Source organism: Bos mutus, chromosome 2 (assembly GCF_027580195.1).
Source record: "Bos mutus isolate GX-2022 chromosome 2, NWIPB_WYAK_1.1, whole genome shotgun sequence".
In the NCBI taxonomy this organism is placed as follows: domain Eukaryota; kingdom Metazoa; phylum Chordata; class Mammalia; order Artiodactyla; family Bovidae; genus Bos; species Bos mutus.
In genome coordinates, this window is record NC_091618.1 from 16,734,028 (window position 1) to 16,761,905 (window position 27,878).

At 45.2% G+C, this 27,878-nt stretch overlaps 1 protein-coding gene and 2 non-coding genes across 11 annotated transcripts in view; 1 reads left to right on the forward strand and 2 right to left on the reverse strand.

Annotated features, from left to right (window-relative positions):
- The window catches only part of ARMC9 (armadillo repeat containing 9), a 183,379-nt gene that overhangs the window by 26,772 nt on the left and 128,729 nt on the right, over positions 1-27,878 (reverse strand). For 5 of the 9 annotated variants that reach the window (XM_070385231.1, XM_070385246.1, XM_070385236.1 and 2 more), the window contains exon 20: positions 17,088-17,192. In XM_070385231.1, coding sequence (XP_070241332.1) covers positions 17,088-17,192 — 105 coding nt within the window. Of the gene's footprint in view, positions 1-2,207; positions 2,324-17,087; positions 17,193-27,878 lie in introns of all 9 variants that reach the window. The other 4 variants (XR_011467299.1, XM_070385251.1, XM_005887032.3 and 1 more) reach the window with 2 other exon arrangements.
- Positions 3,871-3,943, forward strand: TRNAG-CCC (transfer RNA glycine (anticodon CCC)). The gene has a single exon. It is a non-coding gene; the product is annotated as a tRNA-Gly (tRNA).
- LOC138985091 (U6 spliceosomal RNA) lies at positions 20,898-21,004 on the reverse strand. Its single transcript, XR_011462361.1, has one exon. It is a non-coding gene; the product is annotated as a U6 spliceosomal RNA (small nuclear RNA).

Genomic DNA, 27,878 nt, shown 5'->3' on the forward strand with positions numbered 1-27,878 from the left:
GAGACCCTGGTTTGATTCATGAGTTGGGAAGATCTCCTGGAGAAGGGAATGGCTATCCACTCCAATATTCCAGCCTGGAGAATTCCATGGACTGTATAGTCCATGGGGTCACCAAGAGTCAGACACGACTGATTGACATTCACTTTCATGTGGTTAAATAAAAGGATATTCTTATTCTTTGGAGATGTGGGCTGAAACTATGCCACCTGCTTTCAACTCAGCAAAAAGAAAATGTGTATGTGTGTAAATTATATTTTATGCACAGAACGAGACCAAGAGAGTGAGTAAGCAAGAGAGCACATTTATTGCAGAATGCTAACAGCTGGAAGCTCTTTATTGTTAATAATTCTTTCAACTTTTCTGTAGGTTAAAAAATATTGGTTGTAGGTTAAAGAGAAAAACGCATATTAGTTTAGACATTAATAATGAAAAATAAAAGCCCTGAAATATGAAGCACATGGTAACTAGTTGTGAAGTCAAATCAAACAGATCTCAGCACTGATCCACAGCATGGGCCCTGAAATATTCACAGGTCAGGTCCTGGACGGGCAGTCAAACTCCCCGGGTCTGGGTGCAGGGTCTCTGGTGTCCCTCAGCATTCATGCACCCAGATCTAACAGGGCAGGTGCTTCTGCGTTCTGTCTGCTGCTGTAGCCCTGGTGCCTGGTTGTTTGTTACAAATGCCTATAAAGCAAACCTGGAAACAAGCAAACTGCTCGGCTATAGGGGATAATGAAGCAAAATATATCATATTCATTTGAAATATTTTAGGGCCAATAATTCAAAGAGAGTGAAAAAGTTGGCTTAAAGTTCAACATTCAGAAAACAAAGATCATGGCATCCAGTCCCATCACTTCATGGCAAAAAGATGGGGAAACAGTGGAAACAGTGGCTTGACTTTATTTTTCTGGGCTCCAAAATCACTGCAGATGGTGATTGCAGCCATGAAATTAAAAGATGCTTACTCCTTGGAAGGAAAGTTATGACCAACCTAGACAGCATATTAAAAAGCAGAGACATTATTTTGTCAACAAAGGTCCATCTAGTCAAGGCTATGGTTTGTCCTGTAGTCATGTATGGATGTGAGAGTTGGACTATAAAGAAAGCTGAGTGCTGAAGAATTGATGCTTTTGAACTGTGGTGTTGGAGAAGACTCTTGAGAGTCCCTTGGACTGCAAGGAGATCCAACCAGTCCATCCTAAAGGACATCAGTCCTGAACATTCACTGGAAGGACTGATGCTGAAGCTGAAACTCCAATACTTTGGCCACCTCATGCGAAGAGCTGACTCACGGGAAAAGACCCTGATGCTGGGAAAGATTGAAGGTGGGAGGAGAAGGGGACAACAGAGGATGAGATGGTTGGATGGCGTCACTGACTCAATGGACATGGGTTTGGGTGGACTCCGGGAGTTGGTGATGGACAAGGAGTCTTGGCGTGCTGCAGTCCATGGGGTTGCGAAAGTCAGACAGGACTGAGCGACTGAACTGAACGGCCAATAATTGTTGCATGAACAAACGTAGGTTTTTGCTTGCTCTCCATAGCCCCCTTTTTGTGCACCTGTTTATCTCCAGTGTTCTCTCTAGAAAGGTGAAGAGGTCACCCAGACCTCCGAAGAGGCCCAAGCTGGACTGCCTGGCCTAAGGCTCCCCAAGAGTCCACAGGGGTCTGGTCCTCGGGTTCTCAGGGAGACCAGAGGCTTTGGGTAACCAGACTAGATTTGTTTATATAAACAGGGTTGGAGCAAGGCTATCAAGAATGAATACAGGCTTGGCAGCCAAAACTGCATATAGTTCTTTTAAAAAATCATCTAGAAAAAAAGGCTGGTGGCATTTTAAACTGTGACACTCCTTCCCAACAAAGGGCCTGGTACAGCGGTGAGAGGCTGCAGAAAAGACTGAGAGCCCTCTCTGGGTAGGCATCTTGCCCCTTTCTGGTCCTTTCCTTCAGAATCAACACTGGCCAACACCAGGCTTCTCCTAGATAAAGGCTGTAAGTGCCTTGGAGACCCTGAGAAACATGGGGGGGAAGAGGGAGACTTGACCTCTGTCCTTTCAAAAAATCCCCCAAAGATGAATAATAAAGAGAGAAATGCTTTATAGTATGAACATTTTATTTTGACTTCTTAAATACGTACATCTTTCACTGCAGTTCATCAAAACAAAGCTTAGGAAAAATAAATCCCTGCCTCCTTTAGCCCGGACTTACGCTGGGTACCCGGTCCTGTGGCCGCCGGGGGTGACAGGCCGGCGCAGGGGCTCTGGGCCACCCCACTGCACGCCAGCTGTCCCCCTCCGCCTCGCCTTCCCCGTGTTGGTCATGATCTGGTGGAAGCAAAGAGGAAACAGGGCTGGAGAGGTCATCTGGCTGAGAGCAGACCACACATTCTAACTCACTGTATTTAATACATTCATCTATAGGAATAAGAGACTTTGAAATAAGTAAGGAAGGGTCATGACACAGATTATTCAGATAAACAGAAAATGTCAGGAAAAATCCCTTTAACTTGCATATTATACCATCTAGCAGTATAAATTAAAAAAAAAAATCAAACCATGGAAAAAGTGGAAGAAAAGAGTTGAATATAGTAACTTATTGCATCTCTGGAGTATACTGACTTTTGAAAGTGAGAAGGAAAAAAAAAAATAGACAGATTTGGTTTCATAAAAAGTTAACATTTCCATATATACAGTATTTGAATGATAAACCAAATTAACAGGTAAAACACTGAAGAAATACTTGCAGCACAGTTAACAGATTAAAGGTTAAGATTTTCATTAGATAAAGAATTCTTATAAATCAGTTAAGTAAAACACCATACAGATAATAGGGCAAAGATTTTGAACAGCCAAGTCACAAAATAAAGAGTATCACCAGTCAAGAGAAGAAAAAAATCATCAACTTTCCAAGTAACTAGAAACTACAACTTTACAAAAACCCGCATCATTCTTAAATCATTAAATGAGTGACAATTAAAGAACTGACTCCATCTGCTTCTGGCAACAGTTTAAGATGGCAGTGGCGTGGAAATGAGAGACAGTGCTTTTGCAAAGTAATCTGGCATTTTATATCAAGAGTCACTGAAATGTTCATACCCTTGGGTGTTAAACTCTGGAGTGTTAGTTGCTCAGTCGTGTCTGACTCTTTGTGATCTCACGGACTGTAGCCTGCCAGGGTTCTCTCTCCATGGGATTCTCCAGGCAAGAATACCGGAGTGGGTTGCCATTCCCTTCTCCAGGGGAGCTTCCGGACCCAGGGATTGAACCTGGGTCTCCTGCATTGCAGGCAGATTCTTTACTGTCTGAGCCACCAAGAAAGCCCCTAGAGGAGGACTCCAAAATATGGAAGTTGTTAAATAAAGCTGTTTGTTACAAAATCACTGTAGAGTAAAACTGCAACAATCTGTCTAGTAATAGGGTAGCAATGAAGGAAAATATGGCATATTCATTTGAAATATTATATGGCCATTTACAAGGATAAAGACTAAGTTATGAAGAAAAATGTTTATTTAAAACATTGTAAGTCAGGTTATAACACGGTGCGTAAATGATGCTTTCCATTTATGCTAAAAGTACACAAAACACTAATGCTTATAGTGGCCACACAGGACAGTGAACCAAGAACCATTTTCTTCTATTTTCTGTAACATAGCTATGTTAGTAATTAAGAAAATTTGTTTAAAAAAGAAATCACTTTTCTGGTGAAATCTGAATGAAGTCTGTGGACTGTGCCGACATCGACCCCCTACATGCTACAGTTGCCACTGGGATGCTGGGTGAAGGGTGTCTGGCACTTCTCTACTACTGTTTCAACTTCCTGTGAATCTATAATTACTTACAAATAAAATGTAAAAAAAAAAATCAGAAGGATTTCCCTGGTGGTCCAGTGGCTAAGACTCTGTGCTCCCAATGCAGGGGGTCTGGGTTCAATCCCCAGTCAGGGAACTAGACCCTACATGACACAACTAGGAGCTCATATGCGGCAACTTAAGATCCCATGTGCTACAACTGAGACCCAGCGTGGGCGAAGAAACAAATAATTATTTTTTAAAACTCAGAAAATATATGAATGGGAGTTACATCTTTGATTTCTTGATTTTTACTTGAAAGTTATTTGGGTTTATCTGTATTTGAGGTTCAGTTCAGTTCAGTTCAGTCGCTCAGTGGTGTCCAACTCTTTGCGACCAAATGGACTGCAGCACATCAGGCCTCCCGGCCTGTCACCAGCTCCCAGAGTTTACTCAAACTCATGTCCATTGAGTCGGAGATGCCATCCAACCATCTCATCCTCTGTCATCTCCTTCTCCTCCCGCCTTCAATCTTTCCCAGCATCAGGGTCCTTTCCAATGAGTCAGCTCTTCGCATGAGGTGGCCAAAGTATTGGAGTTTCACCTTCAACATCAGTCCTTCCAGTGAATTTTCAGGACTGATTTCCTTCAGGATGGACTGGTTGGATCTCCTTGCAGTCCAAGGGACTCTCAAGAGTCTTCTCCAACACCACAGTTCAAAAGCATCAATTCTTTAGTGCTCAGCTTTCTTTGTATTTTTTTTATATTTGAGGTAGGAAGAATAAAAAAGGGCCAGTTTCTAGTGGGAGGGAATCACCAGGTCTCAGCTGTGCTGTGGGGACAGCCAGCAGCTGGAGGGGCGGGCAGGGCAGGGTGGTGAGGGGTGGGGGAGGGGGGAGGGGAGAAAGGCAGGGGAGAGGAGATGGGAGGCCTCCGCTCTTGTGGAGGAAACGATGGGCCATAAGCTTCCCAAGTAAGAACTAGTGCAGCTTCATCTCCCTTGTCCTGTGAAATACGCAAAAGAAGGCTATCCTACCCGCCATCACTAACACTGCCCTCCTCTGTCTGCTGTTCCTCCCATCTCCCTTCTGACCCGCTGTCCCCATCGTCAGGGCAGGTTCCTTAAGTCCAATATTCAGTGGTACCTTAGGATCCCCTGGGCCTTCTCTTTCCCCCTCCCTTATGCCTGGGTCCTTCCACAGGCGCTAGGAGAGGGAGGCTAGGGCTTAAGCGCTGGAAAAGGGAGATGGCGAGTGTGTGGGTTGCGCACCCCATGCCTCCTCCCTGCTCCAATGTCCTTCCCAGGTCACCCTTCCAACTCCTTCCTCAGGAGAGAGAATACAGCACATACTTGTGTTTCAGCCTTTGGAAACCCCACCCCCCCACCATACCATCTCCCTAAAACTCCAGAGGCCTAAGAAATCACCTAAGATGGGTGGTATTTGTCCTCTCCAGTGGATGAGGAAGGGGCTTCCCAGGAGGCACTACTGGTAAAGACCCCGCCTGCCAATGCAGGAGACATAAGAGATACAAGTTCCAGCCATGAGCTGGGAAGATCCCCTGGAGGAGGGCATGGCAACCCACTCCAGTATTCTTGCCTGGAGAATCCCATGGACAGGAGAGCCTTGTGGGCTACAGTCTGTAGAGTTGAAAAGAGTCAGACATGACTGAAGCGACTTAGCATGCACACACCCATGCACTGGATGAGGAAACTGGGTCAGTCTGTGGGCAGAATCCGGTGTCATCACAAGGCCTCAGGAAGGGTCCCTGGTGAAGAGGGTTGGTATGAGGGCCCAGAATGACTGCCTTAGGTGCTGGGTGTCTCAGAGGAGCCCAGAGGGCTTGTTTCCTGTTTACCTCATAACCCCCTGTGCTTGTGCGGAGCTCCAGGGCCCTCTCTGGGTGCCTCGGCTGCAAAGGAGCCTTTTGGGGATGGAGAGGTCTTAAAGCATATCTGTCTATACTGAGTTCCACAGAAATGCTTCAGGAGCTGCTGGGAGAGAAGGGAAAGGGTTCCCAACAACCACCCTCCCCATTACAGAACTCAGCATTCATCTGGGTTACACACGGAGATGCTGTCTGAAAAAGCATTCTGCTACAACAACAACAAAAAGAGCATATTTAACCACACACACACACACACACAAAAAAACCCCAAAAAATGCAGCATGTGATTTAGCTGAATGTAATTTATTGTCAATCCTAAAGGAAATCAACTCTGAATATTCACTGGAAGGGCTGATGCTGAAGCTCCAATACTTTGGCCACCTGATTTGAAGAGCCAACTCACTGGAAAAGACCCTCATGCTGGGAAAGATTGAAGGCAAAAAAAGGGCAGCAGAGGATGAGATGGTTGGATGGTATTGCCGATTCAATGGACAGGAGTTTGAGCAAACTCCAGGAGATAGTGAAGGAGAAGGAAGCCTGGTGTGCTGCAATCCATGGGGTCACAAAGAGTTGGACATGACTGAGTGACTGAATAACAACAACAATTTGTTCTGTAGCAAAAGATGGTCAACACATATCAATTTAGGTAAATTTCCCAATACTAGTTTTTGAGTATTGGTGAAATCACTTAAAGCAATTATGGTATGTTATAAACAGTATGCATTTTTGTAAGAAAATACAGGCACACAATACATCTGTCTATCTATACACACAGAGAAAGTCCTGGAAGCTGAAGGAGACACTGCTAGCTGTCCACTCAATACTCATTCTCTCTTTCTTGACCAACAGCCCTCTGATTTTGTTGGCCCAAAAATGCGTCTACTTAAAAACACCTTTCCAGACCCCCTTGCAGCTAGGGGCCAGGGGACCCAGCTCTGACCAGTAAGCAGTAAATGGAAGTCTTCAGATGGAGCTTTGGAACCCTAGCAATGTGTTCAAACAGTCACATGTTTTTGTAAAATTTGCAAAAGTAGCAAGTTTTAATTGCAGTCACTTAAGAGTGCTGTTTCTTTCTACTCCAACTTCTGTTGTTATACCTCCCCACACGGTGTTAGAACGGCCAAAGACAATTTGGAACTTAGCTAAGGGGACACTGAACCCAGGTGACATACAATTTGGGCTTAATGAGAAATATCATTCTCAGTCGCTGCTGTGCCTAGCCAAACAATGGTGAGCTGTCCTGGTGTAGAAGCGACTACAAGGAATTCCCCAGGTCATCAGAGTATTTATGAAGAGTCAGTGCACAAGGAAACTTGAAATGTCCCTAGTCTTCCATTTTCAGAAGTTTGAGGAAGGTTTTCTCAAATTTAATAGAAATACTAAAAATTTACACAGCATTACCAAAAACTAAATGTGAAGTCCAGAGAAAAATTTCTAATCTCTCAATAATAATAAAACTTTTCTTTCACTGTAGAAGATATTACAAACTCCTCACATATGTAGAAGCAATCAAAGAGTATAAAACAAAAAATACCCAGAAAGAAAACTATGAAGCATGTGTGGAGTCCTGCCCCAAGGCCACAGGTGCAAGGCCTCACACAAAGGCCTCAGAAGTGCAGCTCAGAACCCAGGTCCCCTCTGAAGCTGACTGAGCCCCTCTGTAACCATCGCCAAAAGCCCTGGAGGGGGCTTCCTTCACCAGCAGGCTTCCTGACCCCAAATTAGGCAAAGATGCCCACCCCGGTAGTCACCCTACAGTGCCCTAACCGATCACCTAATGCCAACCTTCCAGCAGGAATTTTCTTTGTTTTGAGGCTATAAAAGTTGACTACTAACCCTCGAAAACTGTCAACTCTCCCTGGTCTGTCAGGAGGTTGGTCCACTGTGCTCGCAGTGCCCACATTATCTCTGCTCTTTGTTCTTAATAAAATCACTCCCTTCTGAAATGCTCTGTGTCTGGAAATTCTTTTCCAACCCATGCGGATTACCTCAACAGCATGTGGCAAGCCACTAGTTAATAAAACATTTTTCTGATGTTGGTACCTGTCATTTTTTTTCTCCTTTACCTACTTAAAAAAAATGAACTACAGCTGATTTACAATGTTGTGTTATTTTCAGGTACACAGTAAAGGGATTCAGTTATACGTATATCTATTCCTTTTTAGATTCTTTTCCATTAGAGATTATTATAAGATACTGAGTCTAGTTCCCTGTGCCATATGGTAAGTCCCTGTTGATTATCGATTCATCAGTTCTTAAAATTTGAATTTGTGATTTATTTCTCTAATTCTCACTCTGGACACTCGCTTTAATACCTAAACTTTATATTCTGTTGTTTTACAGAAGGCCTCCACAACCCTGTGACTGGAGGGCCCACAAAACCTGGATGCTCCCTTCTTCCTGATAGTCTGGGTGAAGGAAGGCAAAAGATGAGCCTTGGGTCTGGTAAGGCTGGATTCCTGGCTCTTTGCAGTTGAACTCAATTGCAACTGACAAAGGAAAGATAAGACACAGAGATAAATGGAAGGAGAACAGAGGGAGCGGTGGTTGTCGCTGGGCGGACAGAATTATTACGGTGGCTGTTTACGCTGTGTTTACTTTTGGCTTTTCAGTAATAAGTACGTACTTCATTTGTAATCAGAAAAAGGAATCCCAGAAACAAACTGAAAAAGAAAAAGGACTTGGAATCTTTGGGGGTTGGGGATCTTCCCCCTGCTCATTTGGTTGTGTTTTCACAGAACATGGATTTTAAGTTAGTTCCAACTGACTTTTCAACCACAGGGTGAGGCAGAGCACAAATAACGGATGGAAATGTGAGTAGAAAGCACCCCCAGGGACTTCCCTGGTGCTTCAGTGGCTAAGACTCGGCACTCCCAATGCAGAGGGCCTGGGTTCGATCTCTGGTCAGGGAACTAGATCCCATGTGCCGCAACTAAAGATCCTGCATACTGCAACTAATAGCCGGCACAGCCAAACAAATAAATACTCACAAGATAAAACAAAAACCCAGAGCGAAGACAAATTTGAAAAAAAGAAAAAAAAACTTGGAAACTACAGCCCTTCCTTTCCTGGTTTTGGTTTTGACTGAGTAAGACAGGGTCAGCTGCAGGCGCCCCAGCTTCTGTCCTGTCTCTGGGGGACTGGGCCCTGCCCCTTGGCAAGTTGCACCCACTTCCCGTGCAGAGGCCCATTCACCTGGAGGTCTGCACACGTGGTAGTGAGTTTCATGGCGCAGACTCTGGCTGCAGAAGCACAGAGGGGTGTAATAAAGATGCAGATTCCCAGGGCCAGGGCCACACTCTCAGTCTCTCTGGGGGTGGGGCCAGGACTCCTGCTTTAGCCAGCTAAGAGAACTCTGGAAAACTAAATGAACGTGGGGGAATAAGAAAGTATGGAAAGTGAGAAATTAGCATTGACAACAGGCATCCCCCCCGAAAACTGAGCCTATGCTTAAAAATTGTTGCTGTCACTTCAATTTCAAGAAAAGCTATGACAAACCTAGACAGCATATTAAAAAGCAGAGACTTCACTTTGCCAGCAAAGGTTCATCTAGTCAAAGCTACGCTTTTTCCAGCAGTTATATACAGATGTGAGAGTTGGACCATAAAGAAGGTTGAGTGCCAGAACTGATGCTTTCAAACCATGGTGATTCTCTCAGAAGACTCTTGAGAGTCCCTCAGACAGCAAGGAAATTAAACCAGTCAATCCTAAAGGAAATCAATCCTGAATATTCATTGGAAGGACTGATGCTGAAGCTGAAGCTCCAATACTTTGGCCACCTGATGTGAAGAGCCAACTCACTGAAAAAGCCCCTGATGCTGGCAAAGACTGAGGGCAGGAGGAGAAGGGGATGACAGAGGATGAGATGGTTGGATGGCATCATCGACTCAATGGACATGAGTTTGAGAAAGCTTCGGGAGATGGGGAAGGACAGGGAAGCCTGGCGTGCTGCAGTCCATGCGGTCTCAAAGAGTCGGACGTTGACATGGCTTAGTGACCGAATAACAACAGCATCAGACCATAAAGTAACTTTGAGGAATCTCCACGGAAGATTTGGGAGAATGGCATTGAAACACGTAAAATATCATGTATGAAACGAGATACCAGTCCAGGTTCGATGCACAATACTGGATGCTTGGGGCTAGTGCACTGGGACGACCCAGAGGGATGGTATGGGGAGGGAGGAGGGAGGAGGGTTCAGGATGGGGAACACATGTATACCTGTGGTGGATTCATTTTGATATTTGGCATAACTAATACAATTATGTAAAGTTTAAAAATAAAATAAAAAAAAATAAAGTAACTTTGAATATTTCATACAGTCAGAGACTCTAAACTTTCAAACACAGTTCACTGGAAAATCAACAGCTCTCCCAGAAGACAGCACAGCTTAGCGGTAAAGAGCGAGCAGGCTCAAATAACACTTGACCATGTTCCTCAACCTTTCTCAGTCTCAGCTTCATCATCTATAACATGCAATGTGAGCAGAATTCACCCCATTGTTGGTTTGGAAGATTATATAAATGCAATCAGACGTGTGAAGCAGTCAGCACGGGACTTGGCGCAGGACGCATGCCCAACTAGTTTAAGACACACCTATGACTGTTAAAAGTAACTGAACAATAAATTTAAACTTCAAAATAAAAACAAAAAAACTGAGATTCTTTGAAAAATACCTATAGCCCTTTAACCAAGGTATTGAGGATATTTAAAATTAGGGCACTTTTTTTAGGAAGCATTAAGTGGCATGGTATGGATAATCCTGAATTCAGTTCAGTTCAGTCGCTCAGACTCTTTGCGACTCCATGAATCGCAGCACGCCAGGCCTCCCTGTCCATCATCAACTCCCAGAGTTCACTCAGACTCACGTCCATCGAGTCAGTGATGCCATCCAGCCATCTCATCCTCTCTCGTCCCCTTCTTCTCCTGCCCCCAATCACCTCCAGCATCAGAGTCTTTTCCAATGAGTCAACTCTTCACATGAAGTGGCCAAAGTACTGGAGTTTCAGCTTTAGCATCATTCCTTCCAAAGAACATCCAGGACTGATCTCCTTCAGAATGGACTGGTTGGATCTCCTTGCAGTCCAAGGGACTCTCAAGAGTCTTCTCCAACACCAAAGTTCAAAAGCATCAATTCTTCAGCGCTCAGCTTTCTTCACATTCCAATTCTCACATCCATACATGACCACTGGAAAAACCTTAGCCTTGACTAGACGGACCTTTGTTGGCAAAGTAATGTCTCTGCTTTTCAATATGCTATCTAGATTGGTCATAACTTTCCTGCCAAGGAATAAGCGTCTTTTAATTGCATGGCTGCAGTCACCATCTGCAGTGATTTTGGAGCCCCCCAAAATTAAGTCTGACACTGTCTCCCCTGTTTCCCCATCTATTTCCCATGAAGTGATGGGACCAGATGCCATGATCTTTGTTTTCTGAATGTTGAGCTTTAAGCCAACTTTTTCACTCTCCACCTTCACTTTCATCAAGAGGCTTTTTAGTTCCTCTTCACTTTCTGCCATAAGGGTGGTGTCATCTGCATATCTGAAGTTATTGATATTTCTCCCGGCAATCTTGATTCCAGCTTGTGCTTCTTCCAGCCCAGCGTTTCCCATGATGTACTCTGCATATAAGTTAAGTAAGCAGGGCGACAATATACAGCCTTGACGTACTCCTTTTCCTATTTGGAACCAGTCTGTTGTTCCATGTCCAGTTCTAACTGTTGCTTCCTGACCTGCATATAGGTTTCTCAAGAGGCAGGTCAGGTGGTCTGGTATTCCCATCTCTTTCAGAATTTTCCACAGTTTATTGTGATCCACACAGTCAAAGGCTTTGGCATAGTCAATAAAGCAGAAATAGATGCTTTTCTGGAACTCTCTTGCCTTTTCGATGATCCAGCAGATGTTGGCAATTTAATCTCTTGTTCCTTTGCCTTTTCTAAAACCAGCTTGAACATCTGGAAGTTCACGGTTCACGTATTGCTGAAGCCTGGCTTGGAGAATTTTGAGCATTATTTTGCTAGCGTGTGAGATGAGTGCAACTGTGCGGTCGTTTGAGCATTCTTTGGCATTGCTTTTCTTTGGGACTGGAATGAAAACTGAGCTTTTCCAGTCCTGTGGCCACTGCTGAGTTTTCCAAATTTGCTGGCATATTGAGAGCAGCACTTTCACAGCATCATCTTTCAGGATTTGAAATAGCTCTACTGGAATTCCGTCACCTCCACTAGCTTTGTTGGTAGTGATGCTTTCTAAGGCCCACTTGACTTCACATTCCAGGATGTCTGGCTCTATGTGAGTGATCACACCATCGTGATTATCTTGGTCATGAAGATCTTTTTGTATAGTTCTTCTGTGTATTCCTGCCACCTCTTTTTAATATCTTCTGCTTCTGTTAGGTCCATACCATTTCTGTCCTTTACTGAGCCCATCTTCGTATGAAATGTTCCCTTGGTATCTCTAATTTTCTTGAAGAGATCTCTAGTCTTTCCCATTCTTAATTCTGAATTAAGAATTATTAATTAAGACTTATTTAATTAAGACTCATTTGGCATAGTACGGATGATTTTTAAAAATTTAGACATCACCAAGCACACAGAAGTTGGCAAGTCATTAATCTTGCCCGCTACTGAAGGAGAAACATAAAAGGGTGCTGTTCTTCACCAGAATTATGAGTAAAGGATATATTTGACGTGACCACTGCTATTCTCAGGGACTCTCTGAGCTCCCTGTGGTCGTCAGTATTTTCATGGCCCCCAGGCTCTGCAGCGCTCAGTGCTGTCTGCTTATCCTTGAGGGGGTGCAGACAGGCAGCGAGTGTGGCCTTGTAGGGTTCAGGGGAGCCCATCAGTGCTCAGAAGGGGAGGAGCCATGAGTCCAGGAATCCTAGGAAAGGGCTCCCTTTCACTCTCAGAACATCTGAGAGGGGGGGTACCCTTGTACTCCATCCTCACCTTCAACATAGATAGCAGTTTTTCAGTCACTGGTGTGTACAATAACCACTCCTGAGATTATGGTAAGGGGATCTGGGATGGGGCCTAGATTCTACGTGAACCCACACTCAATGGTCTGAGAAGCCCTGGGCCAGCCACACAGGACGAGAACCATCAACTCCCTGATCATTCCTCCTTGTTATCTCCAGCCCTCATCAACAGCACAGATTTATCTGCTGTGTCCTCTTTTATAAACTTCTGGAAGAAAACAGCTTGTCAGACTTTTCTAGGATTCTGTGGAATGTTCAGCAAATGACTCAGGTTCAATAAAATTTTTTTGAATACAGTTTTCAAAAAAATCAACATTTTTCTACTGATCTTGATAGATTGCCCTGGCCCATCAGAATGGGAGGTACAAGTTGTGATTTGGGGGAACATTCCCTACGGAAATGCAGCTCCCGTCTCTGGCAGGTTCCCTCCTTCGGCACAAGCAGTTAGCAGCCCCATGTGAACAAGCGCACAGGGCGCCTCACCCAACCCTCCCTGGTGTGAACCGCCAGAGCCCAAGCAGGGCAGGTGAGGTGAGCTGCAGTGCTGGCCAGCTGCCAATTTCAAATCAGGACTGTGTGTCTGGGACTTCTCTGGTGGTCCAGTGGCTAAGATTCCGTGCTCCCAATGCATGGGGCCTGGGGTTCGATCCCTGGTCAGGGAACTAGATCCCACATGCCACAACTAAGAGTTTACATGTCACAATTAAGGATCCCAGACCCCACATGCTGCAGCTAAAACCCAGCACAGCCAAATAAAAAAAAAAAGACCAGGTGACTAAGGGCAGCTAAGGAGATCTAAGAAACTAAGACACAAACAGGGAGTGTACGTACAACCTCAGCAATTATTGCTCGACAGTAAGTTTTCTAATAAAAACTTTACACTGCTTCCACAGGGGATCCTCTGGTGATCGGGCCCAGTGGGTGGCATGGTGGCCGCTCACAGGTCTGTCCAGGTACTAACCCCAGGAACCTGTGCATATGTGGCTTGGTTTGGATAAAGAGTCTTTGCAAATTGTAGTTAAGCTGTGGCTGTTGTTCAGTTGCTAAGTCATGTCTGCCTCTCTGCGACCCCATGGACTGTATCTTAGATTATCCTCAGTCCAGTGACAAGTGTCATTATAAGAGACAGAGAGAACATAGGGACTTCCTGGTGGTCCAGTGGCTATGACTTCGTGCTCCCAATGCAGGGAGCCTGGGTTCGATCCCTGGTTAGGGAACTAGATCCCACATGCCGCAACTAAAAAAAAGATTCCAAGTGCTACAACTAAGACCCAGCACAGGCAAATAAATTTTTTTTTTTTTTTAAGAGAGGGAACATAAAGAGAAGAGGAGAAGGTTATTGGAGATGGAGGCACAGTATGGAAGTTCACAGCCACAAGTCAAGGAGGGCCTGCAGCCGCCAGAAGCTGCAAGAGCCAGAAAGGTTGTGGGACAACTTAATTTTGGATTTCTGGCCTCCAGAACTGGGAGAGAACACATTTCTGTTATTTGAAGCCACCCAGTACAAATACACTGGGGCTTCCCGTCTCTGTACTGAGTTCTTTCTGTACTTCATTCTTACCACTCACATTGCCACTGAAAAGAGACTGACACTGATGAGATAAACAAGCATGCGTGCAACTTTTCTAAATATTTCCTTCTGGTAAAAAGGACAGTACCTATGCATTAAGGAGATTAGAACTACAGACTGTGGTAGTGACACCATTTCTGGATGCCATTAAGTCGGGCCACTGGCTGATTTCAAAACTCTGTCCCTTTTGCGTCTTGCCAACCTGCATGATCCAGCTGGGAGTCACAGCATGTTTGGGGTCTTGTTTTTGTTGTTGCTGTTAAAAATCTTCAGTTAACAAGTTAACATCTTCAAGTTAACATCTCAGCCACGGCATTTCATTGTGCAGAGGTGCTAAAAGCTATTAGGGAAGGGGCCATGGTGGGGTTTCCGTCTGAATATCCCTGCTTGTGTGCTGGGAAGACCCAGCATCTGAGGGCTGTGTTCTCAACAGCTCCGCCACCACCCTCCAGAGAAGCCCCACTGGTGTGCCTTCTGCTTTTCTCACCATCTTGCTTTTCAACATGCACATCCTCTCCAATGCAGCTCCGTCCTTCCTGACAAACCCAGTGTCCTCCCAGATGTCAGGGCTCAATGACTTCCATCAACGGTTCGGAACCCGGTGCCTCACTCCCACTCTTCTCGAGCACCTCCCCGCTTGACCTGTCTGCGGTCAGTTAGGGTCCTTTGATCCCTGAGTCATTCTGAGGGGTAGTGGCGCTTGTCCGTGACTGGGGGCCAGTGGTCACCCAGCCTCCTACGTCATCTCCCTTCTTTCATCCACTTTTGCCCCTCTATGTTCTATTCTTCACAAAGCAGCTGAGTGAAAACAGAAGTTAATGTAGTATAAAACATGAATCAAACTGAGTCACTCCCCTGCTCTGCGCCCTCCGACAACCTCCCAGCTCATCCAGGGTAAACTCCAAAACCCTTACCAACAATGCCCTCATGCCCAGTCCTTGGCTGTCCTCCAAACTCAAGTTCTGCCAGCATACACTGGCTCCAGCCGGGAACCCCTGGAAATTCCACGAACAATGAGGTGATCAGAGAGACCAGGGCCCAGAGAGAGGTGATGAGGGCCTGGGTGGGGCAGCAAGGGGAATGGACAGGCTTTCTGCTTCCGCCTGCCCCTGTGAAAGCTCACGCACCTGCACCCACCATCTTTTTCCTTCCCAAGTCACTATCTCTGCTTCAGTTGTTGAGAGCCTGGCTCCCAGCTCTAACACTGACCTGCCCAATCTGAGAAGACTTCAGGGTCCACGTAACTGACCCAGTCAACCACCAGCATCAGAATTTCAGGAGTCCCTTTAAAAGCCTTCACTCCCATGTGCTCAGCTTTCCGTCACGGGGCTTCAGTCTGAACTGGCCTCAATCTTTGCATCTGCTCCTCCTTTCAGATCTTAGCTTTGAGCACCCACTGCTCACCCGTGCACTCTCAGATTGAGGTTCCGTGACACTGCCATCCTCTCCTGCCAATCGGTAGCTCCCCCGACTCACACCTTCCCCGTGGGTCCCACAGCAGCAGAGTCTTTGGGGAGCTCAGATCATGGCCCCTCACAAACGTGTGACTCCACAGGCCTCTCAAAGCTTTGAGTGACTACTCAACCCATCCGGAAAGATCTCTCCTTCCTGTTTTCCATGGCACTGTTGTCTCCTGGTTCTCCTCAAGCCTCTCTGACTGTTCACCTTTCTGTCCATCTCAGGGGCCACCTTTTGTCTTCCCTTAATCCCAACATGCTGGTGGGCCCTCTGTATTCAGCACCGCCTCCCTCCCTGTCCAGCCTCTGCCTCAGTGGGTGACTTCATCTGGTCTGATGGTTTTGGCCATCCCCTGTGTGCTGGTCCATCTAGTCAAAGTTATGGTTTTTCCAGTAGTCATGTATGGATATGAGAGCTGGACTATATAAAGAAAGCTGAGTGCCAAAGAATTGATGCTTTTGAACTGTGGTATTGGAAAAGACTCTTAAGAGTCCCTTGGACTGCAAGGAGATCAAACCAGTCAATCCTAAAGGAAATCAGTCTTGAATACTCATTGGAAGGACTGATGCTGAAGCTGAAACTCTAATACTTTGGCCACCTGATGTGAAGAACTGACTCCGTGGGAAATCCCCTGATGAAGGCAGGAGGAGAAGGGGATGATAGAGGATGAGATGGTTGGATGGCATCACCGACTCGATGGACATGACTTTGAGCAAGCTCCGGGAGTTGGTGATGGACAGGGAAGCCTGGCGTGCTGCAGTCCATGGGGTCGACTGCAAAGAGCCGGACATGACTGAGCGACTGAACTGAACTGAACTGAACTGTGTGCTGATGACTGACAAACCTGCAGCAGCCTTCCCTTCTCATAGATAAGCCACAAAAAGCCCAGGAATCTAGATGGGTAAACGATTGCTCCTAAGGATGGGCATGGGCTTCCCAGGTGGTGCTAGTGGTAAGAACCTGCCTGCCAATGCAGGAGACACAGATTTGATCCCTGGGCTGGGAAGATCCCCTGAAGGAGAGCATAGCAAGAATGCCTGGAGAGTCCCATGGACAGGTGGGCTACAGTCCATAGGGTCGCAAAGAGCTGGACACGACTGAAGCGACTTAGGATGCATGCACACACACACGGACGAGCATACCTTTAGACACTGCGAAGGCTCTAGAGTGTGCCTTTTAGCTATACTCTAACCGCCTTCTGTTTGCCAGCGGGTCTGTTTAGGATAGTAACTAGGGCCTCTGTGCCCTTTAGGGGCCCTGGAAGCAAGTTGGCCACGATGGAACTTCTCATAAACATAGTATCATAATAGATCAAGCCAAATCCTCGTGTGTTACTGTAAACACTAAGTCCATCAACGGCCCATCTCTCCTTTCTATTATGGGGTCCTCACTCCCTTCACATGGTACTTACTCCCAAGTACTCCGTGGTCAGAAGCTTCTCCCCTGAGAGCTCTCCAAGCTGGGGCTGGATCAGTTCATCCTTGTCCAGATCGGCTTCCATAGTGTCATGGTCCTCCTGTTTCAAAGGAGACATGAAGTGAGAGCTCTGACCCCTCTGGCAAGTCCCCAGAGGGTGGCTCTCTGAGCAGCCACCTGTCATGAAATGGGAAGGCCTTGGGTTGGCATTTCAAGGGTCTCAAGGGCAGAACGCCCTCTGCTCATGACCTCCATGAAGATGAAAAGGAAAATGCCAACCCACCTCTTTAAGATGTCTCGTGTCTAATGACCACTTCCACAGCCACAGGTGGGAACGGATTCAACAAGATGCTATTGAACGGTTTCTCCTAGCTACAGTTCTCAGAATGTTTTTCTCTGTGAGGTCAAGACCGTGTGAACCAGCCGGCCTACAAATAACTATTAAGCCCCTCCATATGCACAGGCCTTACAGGGGATACAAAACTGTATACTGTAGGCTTGTTCTTCTCATGACGTTTACAGTCTCTAAGTGAAAAAACTCAATAAAAAGATAAGAGTTGTTCTGCTTCTGAGAAGAAGGAATGGACATGTTTTCCCTTGTTGCTCCCTCTAAGCAAAACCAAAAATACTGGACGTTATGTACCAAATAAACCTAGGAGACTCTGAAAGGTGGCGAGGAGGAGGCAGACTGGCTGGCTGTTCTGGAACACAAGGAATGAAAGGTGGTGAGTTCCCGGCTTTACTTTTTGCCTTAGAGATTCTAGACTTGGCGTTGAAAAAGGCAGCAACCCAGAAATGAGAATGGGAAGACAAACGCTTGCCCTCTCTAGCCAAAGAACCAGCAAAGGGGGGTGCCCAGTGTGATGGGACTTTTAGACACTAAGCAGACACCGGAGCAAACGCTGCCACCCCTCCTGCCCAACCAACCCCCAAGCTCACCAGCAAAGGAGCCGAGACTTCTGCCCTCGCCTGGCTGTGATATCACTGTGTGGGGGGGTGATATCAGAGAAGGACAAGTAGGGAGGGGGAGTTCCAACCCTGCTGGGCGGTAATGAGCCACCCCCACATCCCAGCACCAGGGAGAGGAGAGACCCGGTGGAGAGCCTGGACTTCCACCCCAACTCGGCAGTAATGGGATGTCCCGTCCCCCAGCTGGGGATGGGGTCAGAGGAGCCCTGGTGAGACTCAAGATGTCCACCACTGTCTTGTTTCTCCACGCTCCTGCGGTGTCAGGGGGCCGTGTGGGGAGCAGTAACGCGCCGTTCCTATGGCAGAAGCCTCGTAGGGATGGAGAACTCCCACCCCCATTCTGCACTAACGAGGAGTCTCCTCCCCGCTCCCCCTCCACTGGGTCTCCACAGGGACCAGGGGCAGAATCTGGACTTTTACGCACTTCTAACAGTAATGAAGAGGAGCCCCTGCTCCCCTGCCAGAGCAGCGTCAGAAGAAGCCAGATAAAACAGAAGATTTACATAAGACAAAAGTTTCATCACATAGTATCCAAAATATTGGGGTTTAAATAAAAAAATCACTCATCATACCAGACATCAGAGTGTTCTCAAACTTAATTAAGAGAAAAACGATAGCTGCCAATGTCAGGATACAGAGATGTTAGAATTCTCTGAAAAAATTTTAAAGGATCCATCATAAAAATGCTTCAGTGAGCAGTCACAAGCACTTTGGAAACAAATGAAAGAAACCAAGTGTTGGGGCTTCCCTGGTGGTCCAGTGGCCAACGCTCCGAGCTCCCATTGCAGGGCACCTGGGTTTGAACTGCGTCCCACATGCTGCAGCTAAAAAGATCCTGAACACCGCAATAAAGACCGAAGATCCCATGTGCTGCTACTAAGACTCAGCGCAGCCAAATAAATAAATAAATATAAAGATTAAAACAACAATTAAAAAAAACCCTGCACGTCTCAAGAACATAGAAAAGGAAGAATGAAGTAAACCCGGGGCAAGCAAAACGAAGGCAAGAATAGAGAGAAGAGCAGAAATCAATGAAAAGGAAAACAGAAAAACAAGAGAAAATTGGTGAAACTAAAAGCTGGCTCTGAAAAGATGAATATAATTGTCAAAACTCTAGTGAGACTGACAAAGGAAAAGAGACGTAAGTTACTGATATCAGGTATGAAATAGAAGCTATCACTACAGACCTGCAGACATCAAAAGGGGTGGGAGGGAGGTTCAAGAGAAGGGGGTATGTATATTTATGGCTGATTCACATTGTTGTATGGCAGAAACCAACACAACATTGTAAAGCAATTATCCTCCAATTAAAAATAATTTTAAAAAAGGATAATAGGGACTACTATGAGCAACTGTATATAAATTTGACAATTTAGATAAGAAACACAAATTATTACACTCTCATAACTCGAGTAATCCTATAACTATTAAGAAAATTGAATTCATAATTTTAGAATCTCCCCCAAAGAAATCTCCAGGCCCACATGGTTTCACTGGAGAATTCTATCAAACTTTTGAAAAAAAAAGTAACATCACTTCATGGCAAATAGATGGGGAAACAATGGAAAGAGTGACAGGTTTTATTTTTATTTTTTAAACTTAATTATTTTAATTGGAAGCTAATTACAATATTGTAGTGGTTTTTGCCATGCATTGACATGAATCAGCCATGGGTGTACATGTGTTCCCCATTCTGAACCCCGTCCCATCCCATCCCTCAGGGTCATCCCAGTGCACCAGCCCTGAGCACTGTCTCATGCATGGAACCTGGGCTGGTGATCTGTTTCACATATGATAATATACATGTTTCAATGCTATTCTCTCAAATCATCCCACCCTTGCCTTCTCCCACAGAGTCCAAAAGACTGTTCTTTACATCTGTGTTTCTTTTGCTGTCTTGTATATAGGGTCATTGTTACCATCTTTCTCAATTCCATATATATGCATTAGTACACTGTATTGGTGTTTTTCTTTCTGATTTACTTCACTGTGTATAGTAGATTTCAGTTTCATCCACCTCATTAGAACTGATTCAAATGTATTCTTTTTAATGGCTGAGTAATACTCCATTGTGTGTATGTACCGTAGCTTTCTTATCCATTCATCTGCTGATGGACATCTAGGTTGCTTCCATGTCCTGGCTATTATAAACAGTGCTGTGATGAACATTGGGGTACACGTGTCTCTTTCCCTTCTGGTTTCCTCAATGTGTATGCCCAGCAGTGGGATTGCTGGATCATAAGGCAGTTCTATTTCCAGTTTTTTAAGCAATCTCCACACTGTTCTCAAGAGTGGCTGTACTAGTTTGCATTCCCACTAACAGTGTAAGAGGGTTCCCTTTTCTCCACACCCTCTCCAGCATTTATTGTTTGTAGACTTTTTGATGGCAGCCATTTTGACTGGCGTGAGATGGTACCTCATTGTGGTTTTGATTTGCATTTCTCTGATAATGAGTGATGTTGAGTATCTTTTCATGTGTTTGTTAGCCATCTGTATGTCTTCTTTGGAGAAATGTTTGTTTAGTTCTTTGGGCCATTTTTTGATTGGGTCGTTTATTTTTCTGGAATTGAGCTGCAGGAGCTGCTTGTATATATTAGAGATTAATTCTTTGTCAGTTGTTTCCTTTGCTATTATTTTCTCCCATTCTGAAGGCTGTCTTTTCACCTTGCTTACAGTTTCCTTCACTGTGCAAAAGCTTTTAAGTTTAATTAGGTCCGATTTGTTTATTTTTGCTTTTATTTCCATTACTCTGGGAGGTGGGTCATAGAGGATCCTGCTGTGATTTATGTCAGAGAGTGTTTTGCCTATTTTTTCCTCTAGGAGTTTAATAGTTTCTAAAAATATGGAACACTTCACGAATTTGCATGTCATCTTTGTGCAGGGGCCATGCTAATCTTCTCTGTGTCATTCCAATTTTAGTATATGTGCTGCTGAAGTGAGGACGACAGATTTTATTTTCTTGGGGTCCAAAATCACTGCAGGTGGTGACTGCAGCCATGAAATTAAAAGATGCTTGCTCCTTGGAAGAAAAGCTATGACCAACCTAGAGAGTATATTAAAAAGCAGAGACATTACTTTGCCAACAAAGGTCCATCTAGTCAAAGCTATGGTTTTTCCAATAGTCATGTATGGATGTGAGAGTTGGACTACAAAGAAAGTTGAGCGCTGAAGAATTGATGCTTTTGAACTGTGGTGTTGGGGAAGACTCTTGAGAGTCCCTTGGACTGCAAGGAGATCAAACCAGTCAATCCTAAAAAAAATCAGTCCTAAATATTCATTGGAAGGACTGATGCTGAATCTGAAACTCCAATATTTTGGCCACCTAATGCAAATAACTGACTCCGTGGAAAAGACCCTGATGCTGGGAAAGATTGAGGGCAGGAGAAGAAGGGGACAACAGAGGATGAGATGATTGGATTGCATCACTGACTGGATGGACATGAGTTTGAGCAAGCTCTGGGAGTTGGTGATAGACAGGGAAGCCTGGCATGCTACAGTCCATGGCATCGCAAAGAGTCAGACAGGACTGAGCGACTGAACTGAACAGACCATCAATTCTACACAATGTTCTCCAGAAAATAGAAGAGGAAGAAATATTTCCTAATTCATTTTATGAAGCTAGCATTACCCTGGTACCAAAACTAGACAATGATAGTATCTTCATAAAAAGAAGTGTGTGGATGTATGCTCAGTCATGTCCAACTCTTTGTGACTCTGTGGACTGTAGTCTGCCAGGCTCCTCTCTGTCCATGGGATTTTCCAGGCAAGGATACTTGAGTGGGTTGCCATTTCCTTCTCCATGGGATCTTCCCAACACAGGGATTGAATTTGCAACCCCTCTGCCTCCTGCATTGGTAGGTAGATTCTTTACCACTTGAGCCACCTGGGAAGAAATACTTGGGTATAAATCTAACCAAATACATATAGGACTTGTATGCTGAGAACTACAAAACACTAACGAAAGAAATCAAAAAAGTTTAAATAAATGGAAAGACAAATCTTATTCATGAATTAGAAACCCAACATAGAACTTCCCTGGTGGTCCAGTGATTTAAGAATCCGCCTTGCAATGCAGGGGATGCAGGTTTGATCCCTGGTTTGGGAACTAAGATCCTACATGTGGAGGAGCAACTAAGCCCATGCCTGGCAACTACAGAGCCCAAGCGCTCTGGGACCTACACGCCACAGCTACAGAGTTCATATGCATGACGCAACAAAGATCCCATCTGCTGCAGCTAAGAACTAACACAGCCAAATAAATAAATACATATTGAAAAAAGAAACCCAACACAGTTAAAATGTCAATTCTCCCCAAGTTGATATCTAAGTTTCATGTAGTTTCTATAAAAATCCCAGCAGGATTTTTCTGTAGATGGACCCAAGACTATTCTAAGATTTATATGGAAGGACAAAGGAAGTCAAATAGCTAAGATAATTTTGAAAAAGAAGAATAAGGGAGAGGAATCAGTCTCCGATTTTTCTGTAGATGGACCCAAGACTATTCTAAGATTTATATGGAAGGACAAAGGAAGTCAAATAGCTAAGATAATTTTGAAAAAGAAGAATAAGGGAGAGGAATCAGTCTCCTAGATTTCAGGACATTATTGTTGACAAAGAACACTGCCTGCCATTTCAGTAAACGAAGGATGTGTATGTACCTAGTTACCAAGCTCGATTTAACTCCTGTGAGCCCATGGACTGTAGCCCACCAGGCTCCTTTGTCCATGGGATTTCCCAGGCAAGAATACTGGAGTGGGTTGTCATTTCCTTCTCCAGGGGATCTTCTTGACCCAGGGATTGAACCCATGGCTCCAGCCGCATCTTCTGCATTGCAGGTGGATTCTTGACTACTGAGTCACCGGGGAAGCCATCAGTACTCACAGAGCTATCAGCCAGTGCAGCTGGTTCTACATAGTTAAGATGACTATCACAGGAGTAATTTCAATGAGTCCAGACACTTGCGTCTTCCCAGACACAGAAAAGCACTAAAATCATTAACTTGAGATGTCTAGTAAAACTCCTCCCTTATCTCTTTGGAACAATTCTTCAGAGCTGTCTGAGAGGCTGTCTCCCAGGCTATAGTCCTCAGTAAGGTCCCAAATAAAACATAACTCTTAACATTTAGGCTGTGCATTTTTTTCCAGTTGACATGATGCATGTACTAGAATTACGATTGATAATCTTGATATTGGCAGAGAGAGAGACATACAGATCAACTGGACAGAACAGAGAACTTCAAAACAGACCTACACAAATATGTCCAACTGATTTTTGACAAAGATGCAAAAGTAACTCAACAGAGGAAGGACAATCTTTTCAATAAGGAGTGCTGGAGCAACTGGATATGCACAGGGAAAAAAATGAACCTTACACTAATTCTCACACCTTATAATATAACAAAATAACTCCAAATGGACCATGGACTTACATGTAAAACTATCAAATCATCAGAAAAAAAAAACCAGAAGAAAATCTTTAGGATCTATGGCAAAGCAAAGAGTTCTTATACTTGAAGTACAAAAGGAAAATTTGATAAATGGGAGTTTTATTGAAATTTTAAAAGCTTTTGTTCTCTGAAAGACCCTGTTGAGAGGACAAAAAGAAAAGCTATAGACAGGGAGAAAATATTTGGAAACCACGTATCTGAAAAAGGACTAGTATCTATATATAAGAACTCTCAAAATTCAACAGTAAGTTCCCCAAACAATCCAATTAGAAAATGGGCAAATATATGAAGAGACATTTCACTAAAGAGGACATGTGGATGACAAATAAGCACAAGAAAATGCTCAACATCATTCACCATTCAATTCAGTTTAGTTCAGTCGCTCAGTTGTGTCCGACTCTTTGTGACCCCATGAATGGCAGCACGCCAGGCCTCCCTGTCTATCACCATCTCCCGGAGTTCACTCAGACTCATGTCCATCGAGTCGGTGACGCCATCCAGCCATCTCATCCTCTGTCATCCCCTTCTCCTCCTGCCCCCAATCCCTCCCAGCATCAGAGTCTTTTCCAATGAGTCAACTCTTTGCATGAGGTGGCCAAAGTACTGGAGTTTCAGCTTTAGCATCATTCCTTCCAAAGAAATCCCAGGGCTGGTCTCCTTCAGAATGGACTGGTTGGATCTCCTTGCAGTCTAAGGGACTCTCAAGAGTCTTCTCCAACACCACAGTTCAAAAGCATCAATTCTTCGGCGCTCAGCTTTCCTCACGGTCCAACTCTCACATCCATACATGACCACTGGAAAAACCATAGCCTTGACTAGATGGACCTTTGTTGGCAAAGTAATGTCTGTGCTTTTGAATATGCTATCTAGGTTGGTCATAACTTTTCTTCCAAGGACTAAGCGTCTTTTAATTGCATGGCTGCAGTCACCATCTGCAGTGATTTTGGAGCCCCCAAAAATAAAGTCTGACACTGTTTCCCCTGTTTCCCCATCTGTTTCCCATGAAGTGATTAGGAAAACCTAAATTAAAACCACAATAAGTCACTCCATACCTATCAGAATGGCTAAGTTAAAAAAGAGTAACAACATCAAATACTGGTGAGGATGCAGAGAAAGTAGATCTATTCCTAGCGGGAACACAGAACTGGTACAGCCACTCTGAAACACAGTCTGGCAGTTTCTTAAAAAGCTAAACATGCAACTACATACAACCCACAAGTGTGCTCTTAGGCATTTATCCTAGAGAAATGGAAACTTACTGTCACACAAAAATCTGCATATGAATGTTCACAGCAGCTTTATCTGTAAAAACCAAAACCTGGGAACAACAGACGTTCGGCCACAGGAGAATGTTAAACAAACTGTGGTCCAGCCACACTACGAGCTACTGACCACACACGCACCTGGATGAACCTCCAGTGAAATACGTTGTATGAAAAAAGCCAGTCCTTAGTGGTTACATACTATGTGACTCCATTTACATAACATTCTCGAAATGACAAAACTCTGGAAATGGAGAACAGGTTAGTGGTTGCCAGGGTTTAAGGAGTAAATGGGATGTGACTGTAAAAGGGATCTGGTGGTTATAGAAATCTTCTGGCTCTTGAATGCATCCGTGTTAATACCCTGGTGGTTGTTATACTGTAGTTTTGTATGATGTTAGCGGTGGATGGAACTGGGTAAAAGGTATACAAGATTTTTCTCTATCATTATGTGAATCTACAATGATCTGAAAAAAAAAAGTTTTCAAATATACAAAAAGAGGAGTTAAAAACCAAGTAATAGTATATATGATAATAATAATATATAGTAATAGTATATATATGATGGTGTTGGAGAAGACTCTTGAGAGTCCCTTGGACTGCAAGGAGATCAAACCAGTCCATCCTAAAGGAAATCAGTCCTTGGAAGGACTGATGTTGAAGTTGAAACTTCAATTCTTTGGCCACCTGATGTAAAGAACTGACTCATTTGAAAAGACCCTGATGCTGGTAAAGATTGAGGCAGGAGGAGAAGGGGAAGACAGAGGATGAGATGGTTGGATGGCATCACCGACTCCATGGACATGAGTTTGAGTAAACTCTGGGAGTTGGTGATGGACAGGGAGGCCTGGCGTGCTGCAGTCCATGGGGTCACAAAGAGTTGGACACGACTGAGTGACTGAACTGAACAGAGTACATATGAACTGTCCCCAGCCTGCGTCTAATCAAATGCCAGCTGGCACTGGGGAAGCTGTGGTACTCTCCTCCATTCCCTGCCAGCACTTCGGAGACCACACTGTCCTTTGTAGGTTAAATTATGAAGATCCATACAAGACAGACCAGGGACTTACCCTGTGGTCCAGTCGTTAAGACTCCATGCTCCCAATGCAGGGGGCACAGGTTCGATTCCTGATCAGGGAACTAGAGCTCACGTGCTGCAAGTAAGACCCGGGGCAGTCAAATAAATACATGAATTAAAATAAGCTATAAACAAATAAATAATACGAAACTGACCATCCCGTCACCTGACTGAGGTAGAATCCAAGCAAAGAATGTGTCCGTGTGAGGGGAGCTGGCCTGCTGTGAAGTGAGGCCAGAGGAAGGAAGAGGCCCTGGAGGGGCAGCAGGCCCAAGACCCAGCACTCTCAGGGCAGAGGGCTGCCCCAGGCCGGCATGTCTGGGTGACAAGGGTCCCTGACATCCTCAAGCCAGGCCTTCTCCTGAATCTTCACCCACTCAACCACGTGGAATTTGCTTCCTCTAAAACTTGCCAACAGGAAGAGGAAGCTCTGCTCTGCAAACCTAAGTACCCGTCCTTATTTCCAAGCTGATTCCTAACCATTTTGGTGAATGTGATTTATTTGAGTCAGTTTCGAAAAGATGCCAAAGCCTCCGGTTCCCATGGGGACTGCCTTTGAGGGGTTGGGGCAGAGAGGCTGTTCCAGGGCGCACCCCTGTCTCCACAGGTCTCTTCACCACACAGTCAGTCAGCGCCACCTGCCACCACTAGATCCTGTCACCCCGGGGTGGGGCAGGGGAGGCTGTCTTAGGAAAAGGGGATTCGACTTATCCTATGTGGCCCCCAGAGCAGACCAGAACCAGCAGACTCAGGAAGGTTCCAGTCCACCCGGGAGCGTGTCCTCGCCCTCCGCGCTGTCTTACTTGCTGCGGGGGCTGCTGAGGAAACACTACCCACTCCAGCTTACATGCGAGCATGGAGGAAGCCACCGTGCACTTCCACATCACTCCACCTCAGCTCTCACAAGGACTCCGTGGGGGTTCCTTTCACGACACCTGCTTTGTGTGATATGGAACCTGAGCTGGAGAGGCGTGACAAGCCCACAGGGAGAGCCTGGCCTGGAGGGGGAGGTCTGGACTCTAAGCTCAGGGCAGTCCCCTTCCACCCAGAACTTTCTGACTCAAGACCTGGGGCCCTGCAGAGAAGCCTGTTTTCAGGGAGGCGCAGGCTGGACCTTAGTGCCTGGTGGAGATTGAGCACAATGGGGCAGAGAGAGGGGAGAGGAGGGCCAAGGGCTGGATCCGCACCCCCTACCCCCCCATTCCTCTCCCAATCCCCCCACCCCACCCCTGCCCCGTCTCGTCCTCTCTCTTTCCATCCATCCTGTCTCATCGTGGATGGAGAACCCATTCTTGACTGAACTGGAACACCAGGTTCATGGTCATTCAGCCCCTTGTCCTGATCATTCTCCACACAAGGGCTACTGCCTTCTTTTGCTGTTCACCTGAGTTGGCAGCTCTGCCAAGTGTGGTGTACCCGCCATCCTGAAATTTCACTCGGGGTTCCTTAAAGGTAATGCTATGTGAGGCCCTACCCGAGGTCAGGTCTGGGACAGCCAGGTAAGGTTTTACTGCTGCCCGGGCTTCGAGTTTAGCTTTACTTAAAACACCAGCATCTTGGAGATCAAATATTGTGTACATTATATGACTATTTTAGGAAAATGATTGCTCTTTGTGGACGACAGCACTGGGCTCTGTGGTCAGAGTGAGTGGCTAAGGGTGCTGGGCGGTGGAGTAGGATTTCATTTCTTTTCTAGGGAATGAAGCCGTGGAGGCACCAGCTGGCAATAGGCATGTGAATCACAGTTTCACAGAGGTATTGGTGATACACCACTTCCCTGCCAGGATGAAATAGGAGACCTTAAGAAACAAAACAAATGTCCACATTCCATTTCAATGAAAAATAAAAGGTCAATGGCTAAGCTTAATCAACACCAGCAAAAGTATTTCTCTACTCTGGACAACAAGTACGTATGTAAGACACTCACTTGCAAATACACAAATCAACAAACATATTCTCGATCATAAGTTAAAGCCTGACTTACTAGCTTCTTGTTGATGTTTGACAGAGAACAGTAAAATTCTGTAAAGT